The sequence below is a fragment of the Oratosquilla oratoria genome, chromosome 8, assembly GCF_046742065.1.
Source record: "Oratosquilla oratoria isolate Oo_2021 chromosome 8, ASM4674206v1, whole genome shotgun sequence".
NCBI lineage: Eukaryota > Metazoa > Arthropoda > Malacostraca > Stomatopoda > Squillidae > Oratosquilla > Oratosquilla oratoria.
The window spans coordinates 53937479-53953509 of record NC_134784.1 but is presented as its reverse complement, the minus strand read 5'-3'; the positions used below and the strand labels follow the sequence as shown (position 1 = coordinate 53953509).

The window sequence follows — 16031 nt, the reverse complement described above, 5'->3', positions numbered from 1 at the left end:
TTTCCACTTCTTCCAAATCCTCTTTTTAATCATTTTCAAAATTCTCTATAAAACAACCACCCACTTTACATTTGCTCTCCTCTTTAGCTCCTTCAGTTTGCATTTTGTTTCTCTTTTCTGGACCTCTCACATTTTGTTACTATTTAACAACCAATCCTCACAAGCTCTTTTCATCCACACACTGCCTTTACCTCTTTATCTAAACATTCACTGCCCCTCCTCTTCCCTTCTATCTTCCTCATCCAACATATCTCTGTGCACTATCACTTCCTCCTTGAAACATACCAATTCTTCATCTATCTACTCCTGCTTCACCCTCATTCCTTACCACCAGCTACAACACTTCTTTCAGATTCTGGTATTCTTTTGATTTTCCCTTCTTATTTGATTTGTTCACCCTCAAGACTTTTTTATCTTCCTCCCTTTTCCCCTTCTCAATTAATTCACCCTCATTATGGTTCAGAAACTTCAGTCCTCCCTAGTCAATTAGTGTCCTTTCAATCAATTAATTCACCCTCATTAATGTCCAGAAACTTCAGTCCTCCCTATTCAATTAGTGTCCTTTCAATCACCCAAAATCATATTTTCCATATATTTATGCTTGTCTCTTCTTAAATACTATTCACTATCATTTCCCTTTCTTTGCACAAATAATATTTCTCCACTACAGTTCTTACCTGACAATGTATCTCCCTACTACATCTATTGACTCAACTAACTACTTTAGCACCAAAATTCCCCAACACCATGATATTTATATTCCTCCCAAAACTCTATATAGTCATTTATATAAATCCAAAAAGCCTTCCCCTCTCTACTTTTTTTTATTACCAGGATTGTATACACTCACGAAAAGCCCATATCTCCAACTCACATTAAAGACTATTCCTTCCACTCCATCATGCACTTAATTATCTTATCACTTAGTGTCACTCACTTGCCTTGCCCACTTGTCACTCCCAACACCTTACCCAGTCCAAAATTCAAACCCATCCCTCCCTTTCAACTTTGTTTCACTGAACAATGTATCCATCCTTCTCAAACATACCTACAAGCTCCTTTTTTACTTTCATCTGTACCATATACACACACGTTTACTGACCATATTACTAGTTCTGGTTGGAGTCCTCTTCCCAGACCCTCTCATGCTTTGACTTTTCTCAGGAGGAAAATACTGAGTAGAGGATCCCTAGTTTCTCACTGTCCTATTTAGTACCCTTTTATAACACCTAAGAACACTGAGTAGAATTCCCCACTCCCCCAACACAAAGGGCACAGAAGTAGAGCCATAGAAGTGGTGAAGGGCAGGTTCAAAGGATCAGCATAAAGGAGGATCAGCTGTAGTACAAGTGTCATTCCGTAATAAATAAAGAATTTAAACTAACAAAGATGAATAATCCCTGGTTCTTGTCTGTAGGAGCACCCACAAAAGTCACTATTGTCAATATTGCACTACACAAAATTACCAAATGAAAAGGAAGAGAGAGAGACAGACAAAGGATGAACAAATTAAATAAAAATAATGCTTCAAATTGAAATATATAGCAGAGGTACAAGAAAAATAGATTACAGAGAGCAGCAACTAAAATGTTCCTAGCCTATAAGAAAAGGCTGGACAAGCTGGAATTGCTCAAACTGGAAGAGAAAGAAAAAATGGAGGCACATTTATAGCATGTATGAAAGGTGTGGACAAGATTGACAAAAATTTATAAGACAAAACATCACCAAGTAAACAAGAAGCTTAAGATTAAATGATTGAAGTACAGTTTTCCAAACAGACATTACATACATACATATACCAAAGGCTTTTCCCCCCCTTAAATGGGAGATAGCCAAAAAACAAAGGCATAAAAACCCTCCCCTCCACCCTCCCTCTTATCTTGGCACCTCCTGGATGACGGGCCATCCCTGCATCCTGTCCACTGCCCTAGGTCAGAAGCAGTGTCGCAAGACACAGCACATCCACAGCAAGGCCGCTTCGTCGAATCAGCGACCACCCCTCTCTGTCCCCCCATTGCCGAAAAGGAGAAGACAGAGAATCCCCTTCAGGCTGCGTCAAATTTTTCTCACACACACTACCTCACCCCATACCCACTCCACCTCATGCATCACAACACCATTCATACACAACCACTCTCCACTCACCCGTCCTTCCCCAACAGACACTCCCCTCCCCCCAAAGCCCCTTTCACCACCCCATCCATCCATCCCATCCCAGGTTGCCCCCCCCATGTTCACCCCACATCCCCTCTACTAGTCCCTCCATGCGTCCAAATCATCCCAACACTCACCCACCACCCCCATTCTCCTCCTCACCTCCTCATTTCTCACTCCATCCAGCCCAGCAACCCCCACCATACCCTTCAGACACCTCATTTCAAACACATTCAAACTCCTCTCTTCCTCTCTCATGTTCCATGCTTCCGCCCCACACAGTACTGTTGGCACAACCACCCCTTCATACAAAATCCTCCCAAATGTCTATCTCTCACCACACTTCCCAATCTACCAAGGCACCCACTTTTCTTTCTCAATCCACACTCCACTCCCGCCACATCCGCACCCAAGCATCCAAAACCATCCACTTCCTCCAGTCTCTCCCCCCAATACTCACTTCCAGTCCACTGCCACCCTCACATCTCATCACCTTACTTTTACCCACATCCATCCCCAACCCCCCCCCTTCACACACCCTCCCAAACCCCGTCACTAACTTCTTCAATCCCTCCTCCGATCCTGCTACAAGTGCAGTGTCGTCTGCAAACAACAGCTGGCTTACGTAGGGGGACAAAATGTACAAAATAGATCGGATGACCGTAATCGACCAGATGTCCGTGATGGGGGAAATGTTAATGAGGCATTGAATGTCAATGAAGGACCAAATAATAATAATATAGAGCAAGGCATAAATAAAAAACAAAATGATAATATAAGACATGATATTGAAACTCAAAATGTGTCAAAAAGAAATAATCAGGAGTTTCTTAAAACTATGTACTTTAATGCTCGTAGTATTAGGAACAAATTTCAAGAAATACAGGCGTATGTCAAAAGCGAAAATCTCGATATGATAGGAATAACTGAGACATGGTTAAATGGTACAGAGTTCGAAGCTGAATTTAATATTGCGGGATTTAAACACTTTCATCAAGATAGAAACCACAAGAAAGGTGGGGGTGTTCTATTGTACGTTAAAAACAATGTTCATGCTTGTGTTTTAGAGAAAGTGAAACAGGATGCATATGACAGTTTGTGGGTTGAGTTAACCCAAACAAATGGACAAAAAATGAATATAGGTGTAATATATAGGCCAAAGACATTATCATTAGCAGACGACAAACTGTTATTTCAAGAACTGTCTAGTTTCTGCAACCGGGATTTATTGATAATGGGTGATTTCAATTTTACTGACATTGATTGGATGACCCTTGAACATGGCCATATAGGTAGTCGCTTGATTGATTTTCTTGGTGACAATTACTTAATTCAGCATGTAAAAGAGCCCACAAGATATGGAAACTTACTCGATTTATTGATCACTAGCCGCGAAAGCATGGCAACTGATGTAGAAGTCGGTGAATCTGTTGCAAATAGCAATCACAACTTAGTCAGATTCAAACTCCTAAACAATTTTAGAATAGATACTTGTGCTTCTAAAATACCCGATTTCAGTAGAGCTCAGTTCATAGAACTACGTCAGGAGCTTCAGCTTACAGATTGGGAGGAAAAATTAAACGAAAGGCCTGTAGATCAGATGTGGGAAATATTTCAAAATACGCTCACTAAGATGATTCAAACTTACATTCCTTTTAAGGACAGACGTCCCCCAAATCAGGCTCGCCCAAAGTGGCTCGACAAAGAAACTGAAAAAAGTATTGCTAAAAAGAGACAGGCTTATAAGAAATATAAGTGCTCGGGTGCATCTAATGACTATGAAAGTTATGTATCAATACAGAGAGATTTAAAAAAGACAATAAGAAAAAGAAAACGACAATACGAAATGAACATCGCTGAGAAATCCAAAGAGAATCCCAAAGAATTCTATAGTTACATTAGAGATAAAAAGGTTGTTAGGAATCACATTGGTCCACTATTATCTGCTGACGGTCAACTTGAATATTCAAATGAAGGAATGTGTAATCTCTTAAACAATTATTTTAGCTCGGTATTCGTAAACGAAACACCTCAAAGTGAATTCCAAACTGAAACCTGTGAAAAGTCTGGGGTAAACTTACTCACTACGGTAAATATAACAAAAGAAACAATTAAAAGGTGTATAGACAAACTCAAAGTTAATAAAACACCAGGGCCTGACAGTTGGCATCCAAGAATCTTAAAGGAAATGAAAAATGAGATTGTTGTTCCATTAGAAATTATTTTCAAGAAATCCATCATATCCGGAGATGTCCCAAGAGAATGGAAGCTAGCTAACGTTACTCCCATATTCAAAAAAGGTGACAAAAAGAAACCAAATAACTATAGGCCTATTAGTTTGACTTCGATCGTAGGAAAAATAATGGAAACTATCATCAGAGATGCTATCGAATATCATTTAGAAAGTAACCGTTTGATAAATGATAGCCAACATGGTTTCAGACGGAAACGTTCTTGCGTGACTAACTTACTCGAATTCTACAACACAGTTGTCTCGAATTATGACAAAAGAAACAATATAGATTTAATATATCTAGACTTTGCAAAAGCTTTTGATACCGTCCCACACGAAAGACTACTTACTAAATTAGCTTTGCATGGAATAAGTGGTAGCCTATTAGGTTGGACTAGTAATTGGTTGAAAGGTCGAAAACAGAGAGTTGTTTTAAATGGAAAAACTTCTGGATGGAAAAGTGTTGCAAGTGGAGTTCCTCAGGGTTCCGTTCTTGGGCCACTTCTATTCATAGTATATATAAATGATATAGACCATGGACTAAAATCTACTGTTTCCAAATTTGCTGATGATACAAAACTGTGCGGAGTGGCAAATGATCACTCAAACCAATTAGATATTCAAGAAGATTTAGATAAATTACAGCAATGGTCTGAAAAGTGGCTAATGAAATTTAACACAAGTAAATGCAAGGTAATGCACATAGGTAAAAATAACAGCAAGTACGATTACAAGTTATTTGGAAATTCGTTAACAAAAGTGGATAGTGAAAAAGATCTCGGCGTAATTATCAGTAACGACCTCAAATCATCCAAGCAGTGTATTTCAGCCTCTGAGAAAGCAAATAAGATTCTGGGATTGATTGCGCGATCTTTTGATTTCAAAAGTCCATCACTCATTAACAAGCTATATAAATCGTTAGTTCGTCCACATTTGGAATATGCTGTTTCCGTATGGTCACCGAATCTCATTAAAGACATTGACAGACTGGAAAAAGTACAACGGCGAGCCACAAAACTGATTCCAAATATCAAAAATAAATCATACGAAAATCGACTTAAGCACATGAATCAAATCAGACAAGAAACAATGGTCTCAAACTGTCCGGAAATAGATTCAATTTGGAAGTAGGTAGAAACAACTTTGCCAACCGTGTAGTTAATGAATGGAATAAACTTCCTGCACAGGTAGTGCAATGTAGTTCAGTTCGAAGCTTTAAGAATCATTTAGATAAATACCTAAGTAAGATGCTGTAATTATTATAATTTATGTTATATTATTTGTTTTTGTTTTGTTATAATTTGTCTGTCTGATTATCATTTATTATTAGTTATATGTCAATTTATTATCATTTACTATTTACCTGTTTGTTTGTTATTCAACTATACCAATGCATTTATTTATGTATTTTAATTGTTATTTACATTGTTATAGTTTTAATTTATTATTAATATGATTTTTTTTTTTTTTTTTTGCATCCGACCTAGATATGGATCAAAAGGTCTCCTGTCGGCATGCTTTGCCTTTGTAATCCTTTGTAATCTACCACTTTTCTCCATTTTCTTTAACCATTTCCAATCCCTGACCCACCACCCTTGCATTCAGACATTAATTTCTAAAATGAAATAGAAAACTGTCCAAGTTCACAAAAATAAATTTATACTAAAAGTTAAGTATTGAGACATGTGACCCTAAGCTCCTATTTTTTTTAACTTCAATTAGGTAAATACAAACCATTTGCACTTAACTTTGTTGGTAACCTCTAGTACTACACACCTCATACACCAAACTTGCAATTTCCAAGTGATGAATGAAATGCCTCCATATACAATGTCAACACTTTTCAATCAGTATCAAGCATTATTTACAAGTTATTCATAAGGTGCATCATCTAAAAATGACTACTCACATGCATTGGACTAGCAAAAAACAAACCTTTCGTAGTTGAGGCAACCTAGGAAATCCCTTCAAAGACGTTAGGCCTACATTGATGAGGCTCAATATGCGCAGCTTCTTAAACTCTTCTGTTAAGCCAACAATCGTAGTACTTTTACAATTATCAAGATTTAACTCTGTAATCTAGAAGAAACAAAGAGTTAGTATGCAATAACATTAAACTTCCCACTCCATACTTAACAAAATACCAAAGCCATAGTAAATGAACATTTTGAATATACATATTAACCACAAATACACAGGTGCTTTTATAATGTATACCTCTACAAAAAATTACAAGGACACATTTTTCAATAGCAGCATCCATACCCAAATGGAGGCATGTCTGTCTATTCCCACATAAAAATCTTGTGCTATATTCCCATTTTTCCTCTTTATAGTGTACCTAGTATTATGTCCTACCTTTGCAATACAAATTTCTTTCTTTCCTCAGTCTGTTTCTTCTTCTTTCCATTGTACTTCCTTAATGTTTATTTTCTTCCCAAACAATTATATACAGAATCATACTTCAGGTTATCATATGCTCTTTTCCTTACAATTCTCAATCCATATCTTCATCCTGTCTAAATTCATTCTCTCAACATCTCTGTATTGTCTATATTTTTTCACATCATCCATTACCAACAAAACAAGATGGCTGGGCTTTTGATTTTTTCCCCTCCCAGTTACAATGAATTCACTACTACTGATTGGATAGTAGTAGTAGTTTGAGGGGTAAGTCTACTCTTGAATTCCCAATTCTGAAACCTTGTTTACCTTTCCACCTATTCCTTCCCCATTATCAGTGTTAGTTGCAATATTTTCTTATATCACTGAGAAATCTTTCAAAATATTGTAAATTCTTGAATTGACTATTAATGATCTTCTCTTAAACTATATCCCCTTTAATTTCCATCACAATCTCCTCAGCTGACTTCCTGATCTTGACTACTTCAAACCAGGCATCTCCCACATTTCAAATCTTTTCCCCTTAACTTTTACATGGTTCCTTTCCATTATTCATTGGTCCAATATCATTCTCCCCATCCCCTAAACATAACTCCCTTCTGTCTCCTAAAGCATAACCAGTATAGCTAGGGTATATTTAGTCAAGGATCTAATAGTCTTATCCATTTGTCTTGTTTTATATATATATATATTTTATAGACCTCATCATTTCAATTCTAAATCTACATTATTTCCTCCTTGCAGTTTTTCACACTCACCAATCTTTCCTAACCTTACCACTTTCAACTTTTCAGTTTTCTTCACATCCTTCTCTCTCCTTTCTTCAATCCCATCTCATTTTACCCAATGGACACCTCTCATTTCTTTTTCTAGTACAAATATTCAATCACACCTATTCTCATTCCCGACTATACCAACTGTATTCCCTCCCTCCCCATCCTATACCCGATCTTATAAATTTCAGATTTTCCATCTTCAATGACATTAACCCTTCCCTTCTATTCTTTACTTCAGTTTTGTTTAATGCTTAGTATACCCATGTTCTCTTAACACCACCTATGTTTGATATTACTACATCTAATGCATAAAATTTCCAGCTGAACTACTTTTCTTGGTCCTAAATTCCTTATTGGTTATTTTGAGTATTTTCTGGCTGGAGGAAGAGTGCACTTTGGGCACTTCTCTAGGCTTGTACACAAACACATGTAGAGCAATTGGTGAAAAAGAAACAAATTGATTTCTCCTTGGAACAGGGAAGGGTGCCAAAGGACTGGAAACTAGCAAATGTGGTACCAGTCTATACAAGAAGAAGTAGGGAGGAACCTTTGGATTATTAACCACTGTCTATGACCAGCAGAGGAGCCAAATCATGCAAATTATTCATAAAAGTCCTCAGTAATATACCTGTCAAGTTTTGTTAAATTCTTGTTTGAGTGGTAAATATGCTACATGAAAGAGGGATGGATGGATTGTGTATACCTGGACCTTGAGAAGGCTCCTTTTCAAGCACTTAAGGGTGCATATTTAAATGGTTGAACAATTTCCTAAAGAACTGGTTGGTATATATGAACACCAGTGAAGAATGAGATGTTTGACTGGAAGTGCAAAGTAGGGTACCAAAAGGCTCTGTACTAGCACCAGTGGTGTTCTTGATCTACATATATGATGAATGCATAAGTAGGTGCACATACTTGTTCATCTTGTGGATGAAGGGTCATCCATGTACCCTGCCTAATGCCCAGGTCTGAACCAATGCAGCAATACACATACGTGTATAAAATCTGTACCAAACTGGAAATATGCAGATGTGGTAATGTTACTTATGGGGCTGCCCATATCAGAACAAAGGGAAAGCCGATATAAATATTTTGTGTATACAGAAAGTACTGAAAAGTTTAGACAAAGGATCTGTTAGTATGGGATGAAAGAGCACCAAGAGGGCCTAGCAAAATCCTTAGGCCTAACAGCTGTTTTCTTCACACATCAATTTGTGAAACTGGAAACAATTCTTGCAGATTCCTAGGCTGACTTTTAGGCAAAGTAATGGAAACTAGACCCCATGGACATGGCTCCAATATTGAATGTTACAATTAAGTACACACACTTGTTGAGCTTTTACTCAAGAGTGATCACTATACTATAGAGGATGGGGTGGATTGTATATACAGGTACACCCAGAGAAAGATTTTGATTAGGTATCTTAGAAAAAGACTAATATGGAAATTAGAACACAGGACGGTGTCTGCTGGAATGGATGGGCATTCTGAAGATCAGATTAACAATGCCACAGGTGAAGGGTAGGATGTCAAATTGAAGAAATTAACAATTGGAGTACCACAGGGTTCTTTGCTGCCATCAGTTATTCTTCATCAACAATGATGGAACAACACTAACAATGTTTGCTGATGATGGCAAGATCTCAAGGGCTGTGTAGTGTGTACATGATTATGAGTTTGCTGAAAGATCTAGATGGGATAAATCAATTTGTTCCTCCTTGGTCTCTCTTGCAGAAGACCTAAGAAATTCAGGGACCCAGCAACTGCCCCTGGGCAGGATCCCAAGTCACCCAGGGAAGATACAAGGTTGTTGTCTAGGAATTGTTTGTGCAGGGTACCATAATATGAGATGCTTTGTGTCCTGTGTGGTCACACCTGAGGCAGTTTGAATCTAGATAGGATATATGAATGGAACCAGAATTGGAAAATTCCAGTGTCAAAAAAATGCAAAGTATTGGAAAATGGGAAAAGTACAAAAAGGTCTCCATGAAATCACAAAATAAGAAATAAAATAGTTAAAAAATATATAGGAAAATAAACTGGAGTGTTGGTATTAGAAAATTGGTCACAAGAAAAACAGATAATTATTAGGGAAACTTGTAAACTGTTGAAATTAGCTGCATTCCACGACATGGACAAGATTATAATAGGTGTTGACTTAATTTTATATATACCATATATATCTTTTATCTTACTACCCTTTCTGAACTGTCCATAATTAATTCCATCTTTGCAAATGTAAACAATTGAATTTAAACTTTGCAAGTAAAGGTCTTGTACTATGTTATATTTAGGTAAATACATGCACATACCAAACAGATGTGCATATACACGTACATAATTTAATGCCAGGTTCCTTCCTTTGTTAGTTCACCCCTCTCACATCTACAAGAATGGCAAAAGATAGAAAGACAAGAGAGAGAGAGAGAAGGAAAGGGGGTGAGAAGGAAAAGAGAGGGGAGAGAGTTGGGAGGGAGGGAGATAAGGAAGGGAGGAAAGGAAGAGAATGAAGGAAGAGAGCTGGGAAAGACCTGAGAGATAGGAGAAGATAGGGAGAGAATGGGAGAGCAGAGATGGGAGAAAAGAGATAGACATGAGAGATGAGAGAGATGGTAGAAGAGAGATAAGTGAAGGATGAGATGTAGAAAGGAAATAGAGAGGAGACAGGAGAGAAAGAGAGGAAAAAGCAGAGGAGAGTGTGAGGGGCAGCAGAGGACTGCAATGTAGTGATTGATGGACCTGAATCATGAAATTTACACATGGTAATGCAAACCATGCATATACACTACATGTGAAGCATTACACATGGTTGTGCATACTTTATACATATATATACCAGTAGAGGATACATATACACAAGTGTGAATACATTACACACACTACACATGCACAGATTTCCTATACTTTCCTCTTGCTAGAAGTAAACCTATTCCTCTTTAAACGATTGTATACCAAGCTGCAGCACCAAAGGGAATCAAGAGGACTAACTCAGTCTCTTTCTCTGCTGGTCTGCATCAATGATGCATGGCTTGTCTCATGTGGAAAGAAATTATAGTTCAATCCACAAGATATCAAGACTTTAAGCCCTACTATAGGCAAAGATGGACTATTATTAACAATATATTTCTTTACAAATATATTTTCTTGCCATATATCTAACTTTTGCTTTGTCTAACAGCATCAGAAAGCTTGGGCTACAATGCCACCTTTCTTGGATGTATATATTTCTGTATTAATGTTCACAAGATTTTCTCTATACCTTTGCCAACATACATAAGATGTTCCCATACCAGACTTTTTTTTCCATTCCTTTCTTCCTAGACCCTACTAGTTCACAGAGTAAAAACAATCCATTTAATAGGTTTTCCCTTGAAATTTCAACTTGAACTGTGTTATCATTTCCACCCCAAGCCGTTACTCTTAATAGTATGGGAGTAGTGCCCACCCCCACCCATGGTACAGCTGGCATCCACCACTCTTAGCTTATCCCCATCTGACATCCTGGCAAATGGCAGAACCATGTGAACACTCAGACATGAAGCTGTCTCTTTTTGTACAGCACAACTCAAATAAAAGGCAATCCAAGATCTGATCTACCTTCCATACCTTACTTCCTGTTGAAATGGAAAGTTCCTATACAGGCAAACTACCCTTTTCCCAATGTCTCTACTTCATTTCCAGTGGACTTCAGAAGCTTTAGGTCGATCTAAGCCCCGGTTTTCCATACATTTCACAGCCAATACCTTTGCTGATTTGAATTGATCTATTGTGTTCCAATACACTCCATTAGCCTGTTGGTCTGTTTGTCTGTTCCAGGCTATTTAATAGTTCCAGTCCTGCGATCCCGTCCATAGCGTTATTTCAATCCCAAACAAATGGGCGAAGCAAGATAGCACAAGATACCACGGGAGGATTAAATACCGTGAGGGTACCTACGTGTAATTTGCGTTATAAAGCCTATCCACCCCTCCTGCCTGCCTCCCTCCCTCCCATCACCCGTTCCTTTCACACCCCCTCGACGATTTTAATTCCACCGTGTCCTTCGCATCTGTCATGCTTACTGGCTGCAATATGACCATGGGCAGTTGTAGCTAGTGATAAGGTGCAAGTTCCAATGTGCTTTCCCTTGAGAAAGCCCAAACCTTCACGCGTCATGTCATCATACAAACGGTCATATACAGTGACAGACGCCTAACTTTATCTCTCTTTATTTCACTTGCCCTACCTTATTTCTGCAAAAAGTTGGTATATATCATATGTGGCATGATGTCTCTATTACTTACCTTTGCTGGATTTCTCCCCCTCTGCTCCAGTTGTATTCTCTTCTCCATGTCCGTCATGAGGGCGGCGGGGGCCTTGCGCTGGCCAAGCATCAACACAAGTGTTAGTATGGAGGGCCCCTCGCTCCCGCTATTCAGTTCTCCCCGAAACAACACTATTTTCCCCTAGATCTTATCCGATTTTACCCTAACTCATTGTTATTGTTTATCAATATCCATATTCATTTACAAAAACCTATTTGTTTTTCTTTATATGCTCCCTAAGATTATAAATGATGTATAAAACTTAGAACAGTGCTTGAAATTGGGTAAATATGTCATAATTAAATTAGACTAAATTTTGCAATAAAAACCTAAAATATATATCAGAAATACATTTTTAAACAAAAATGTGACTTGATCTGCCTTAAACAAAAATTATATATAAAGCCCCAGGCTGAATATCAACCATACTCAAGGAACTACGAAGGTTACTTTTCCCCCCTAAACGTATAGGGAAAATCCCCAATTTCCCTTAGCGAATGGGCCAAGCTGCATTGATCCCGCACTAGAGCGCGCCACCTTCAAACGTGCCTATCAAAACGTAAAGGAATAATGACGTCACCGCGCGGGAAAAGTAAGTCTGTGTTCCCCGCGTGATTGATGTTTATGCGTAGTGAGATAGGGAAGCCCTTGTCACTATATACACTCTCGTGCTCCCTCACCCTGAAATTTAACGTCTTTTTCTATGTAAATAAACTAAAATTAATCGATTATGCACATAAAGAGAATAATTTAGATGTGTTCCATGTTTATAATGAAGGGAAAATAGGGAATCATAATACTAGAGGTGAAACAAACGAAACATAAACGTTCAAACTAGGGTACTTTCATTCAGAGCGGAGTCTGTCACAACTTGTTTGTGGTTTGTGGAAGTGCGCGGGACATTGTACCCGTGTGAGCGTTTGTGTGTAGCGTGTTATCCCTGAAACCCATGTTTAGACATGTAGGGGTACAAATATGTATCCCCATGAACTAATGTATCTGAATCCAATGATATACTAGAGAATATATTTAGAATTACATAAATACACGTACGTAAACAGATTAAATTATTGGGTTCCGTATGATTTAAACTTTCTATTGGCTAACATTTCATACTGACGACTGAAATAAATGGAAGAGTGTCAAGTTATCTAAATGACAAAACTAGTTTAATTATAACTATTCGAAGGTTCTCTCTGATCTGAATGAAAGTGCCAGTCAGCTGTCAAAACAAATGTGAATTTCATCCACCGCAAAAATAATAATCTACCGATAACAAAACTACTATACTCTCCCAAACTCTTCAATCGAACACAAAATTTAACTTGATATATGCATATAAAAACTATGTTAAGAATTATTTCTCAAAATAGAATAACGGACAATAGGAACAAACTGCCGTTGGAACTAACAATGTGTAAAATAACATTGACTTTAGAGTCAACTATAATAATTGAATACAACAGAGGAAAACTCAAAACTTTATTGCGAGACCTGGCAACTCAGTATTAGTCTCGCGTACAACTAAGCGAGCATACGAACATACACACACGCAGACACTTTGAAACATTGAAATACACATGTCCAACAGGTAAAATCGATAATGTAATCCTTGAATTTATTCTTGAAATAGGGAAGGCAGAAATAAGAGAAGAATGATACAGACATATAGGATATAAGTTTGAAAAATGTAACTATTGGAAAAGTGCTTTGATGAAATGGATTTGGCATTCAATGAAAAAAATAAATTGGAAATGTTGAAAATTTATGATAAAGGGGAGGGAAAGTACGTGCTAAAGATGAGTGGAGCAAGAAATTGGTTTAATTAAAGATGTATAATAGCAAAACAAAGAAGAAATGAGACATGGGAGAGAGGAAATGAGATAAAAGATGAATAACAGCTAGAAATTAATACACAAGAAATGGGAGAGCAGAAGAAATGAACTATGAAAGAAATATAGGCCTGATTAATAGGTTTATAGATGGAAGAATTACTTGAAGAATGTAATTTTAGTTGACAATTCGTGTGATGTGCTGCATGAGAGTGTTGGATAGGTTGTGTATACCTAGACTTGGAAAAAACGTTAGACATGGTGCCGCTCAAATAAATAAACAAATAGATGAGTGAATCAATAAGTAAATAGATAACAAATATGAGAGTTGATATAAGTAGGACTTAGTGAGCATATTGTATTGGATGAAGAATTTCTTCAATGCTAGGCATATATCAACTATCTATCTATATACCAAGAACTTTTTTTCCCTTATAAGGGAGAGAGCCAAATAAAAAACGCGTACACTGTTAGTGAGGGATGAAAGAACAAGAGGTTATAGGAAAACAAAACAAAGAAGAAATATAATCTACGAGAGGGTAGAAAACGTCATTTTCCACGTGAATGCACCAATTTAGGAAACAACTTAGTAGAAGAAATAATCCAGGCCAACAACACAATTTGCTTCATAACTTGATAAGTGGAAATATAGAGGCGGGATCCCATGAACTTAGCTCCAGCCCCATTTACTACAACATAGTAAATACAATGATAAATACATGCACACACACACACACACACACACACACCAGAATTACGACGGCCCAAATTACAAAGATTGTTGATAATGATTACAAGGATTGTTGTTTGGTTTGGTAAATTTGTGATTACAAGGAGACAAAAAAAAAAAAAAAAAGGAAAGGAAAGAAAAGATAGAAATAAGGAAAATGGATTATAGTATTAGATGATAAGGAAAATGGGGGAAATACAGAGATGAATACACAATGAGCAGTGAGTGACCTGTGTACGAAATCAGATAGGAGGTACAACTATACAGGGTAGAGTAAATCATAAAACTCAGAGTAACTACACATACAAACACACACACACACGCGCGCGCGCAATTGGTAAAGTTCCCGGCTGCCACTACGGAGGTCCGGATTCGAATCCCGTCCAGGGCTGAAATAATTTTAGTATCGCTGCGCTGCGAGTTGTTACTCCAACTCTCATGGGCGGGGAGTTGGGAGTGTGTGTGCGTGTAAGGTCACGGCATTACCCATAGATCGGTCATATACGAGCTCTGAGCTCTCTTCCGGGAGGGAAATAGCTGTTGATCACGAATCCAACACGTGATCCAAAGATCATGGTGAATCACATACAGACACACACACACAGCACTCTAACTCTGGTGGACAAGGTGTTGTGTGTGATTCACCATGGTTCACTATGTGTGTGAGTGTGTGTGCTTGTGTGTGTATGAGGTCACAGCATTACCCATAGATTGGACCATATACGAGCTCTGTGCTCTCCTCCGGGAGGGTAACATCTGTCGACCATGAGTTCAACACGTGATCCAAGACCGTGGTGAATCACACATATACACGCACAAACATAAGTTACTCTATTATGTTTGCATATGACGTAAAGACCACGAGAATAATAAATGATAGAACTGAGAATTGTTAAAATATCAAGACAATATATAAACCTAGAGGCAGTTATGGAAATAAACTTCAAACGTCAAAAATGCAAAATATTGAAAATGGGCAAAAACTATAAAAAACAACATCAACGATTTATTCGGTGGGAAAAAAGAAGAATATTGGCCAGGAGTACCTTGTCTCTGACATACATATCAACAAAATCATGGGTGATAAAATAGATTCTCACAATTCGTACAAAGAATGCCTTGTCTACCCTACATCAAGATGTGCAGTATTTGTGTAGCTATGTACAAAATTATTACAGAAAAAATAATAGAATGCCTTATCCGACCCAGATCAGAATATGCTATAATTGTGTAGTTATGTAAAAGAAAAAAAAATCCCGTCTGGGGTATTGGCTGCATGTTATTGTGGGGTTAAAAGCTGATAAGTAGCATGCAGTTGATACTTTAGGGTCTATATGGGGCACCCCTACGGACCAGAGCCACACATCGTTTTGTCTGTGGTAGAGGAAATCTCTATTCACAAAGAAATTATGGTACTTTATTATACTGCGACTGTCCCTCTGTTATGCTGTCCCCCCACTCTTGTTACTGTCCTGTGCCATTTCTCTGAATACTTATATTCTCATTTCGCCAAACCCTGTGGTGGGGGAAAAGAATACTGCCATACTGCCACCAAGTATTTCCATTTGAGTTGTATCAGGCGACAAAAAACGGGACGGG

The 16031-nt window shown here is 37.8% G+C and overlaps 1 protein-coding gene across 1 annotated transcript in view; it reads right to left on the bottom strand.

The window, feature by feature from the left end:
• Positions 1 to 11987, bottom strand: part of LOC143027735 (acidic leucine-rich nuclear phosphoprotein 32 family member A-like) — a 33655-nt gene extending 21668 nt beyond the window's left edge. The window contains exons 1-2 of the mRNA XM_076189233.1: positions 11850 to 11987; positions 6323 to 6466 (exon numbers count right to left, since the gene is read on the bottom strand). Of these exons, the coding sequence (XP_076045348.1) occupies positions 6323 to 6466; positions 11850 to 11939 (234 nt within the window). The 5' untranslated portion in view covers positions 11940 to 11987. The remainder of the gene's footprint in view (positions 1 to 6322; positions 6467 to 11849) is intronic.
• Between the last annotated feature and the right edge of the window lie 4044 nt (positions 11988 to 16031).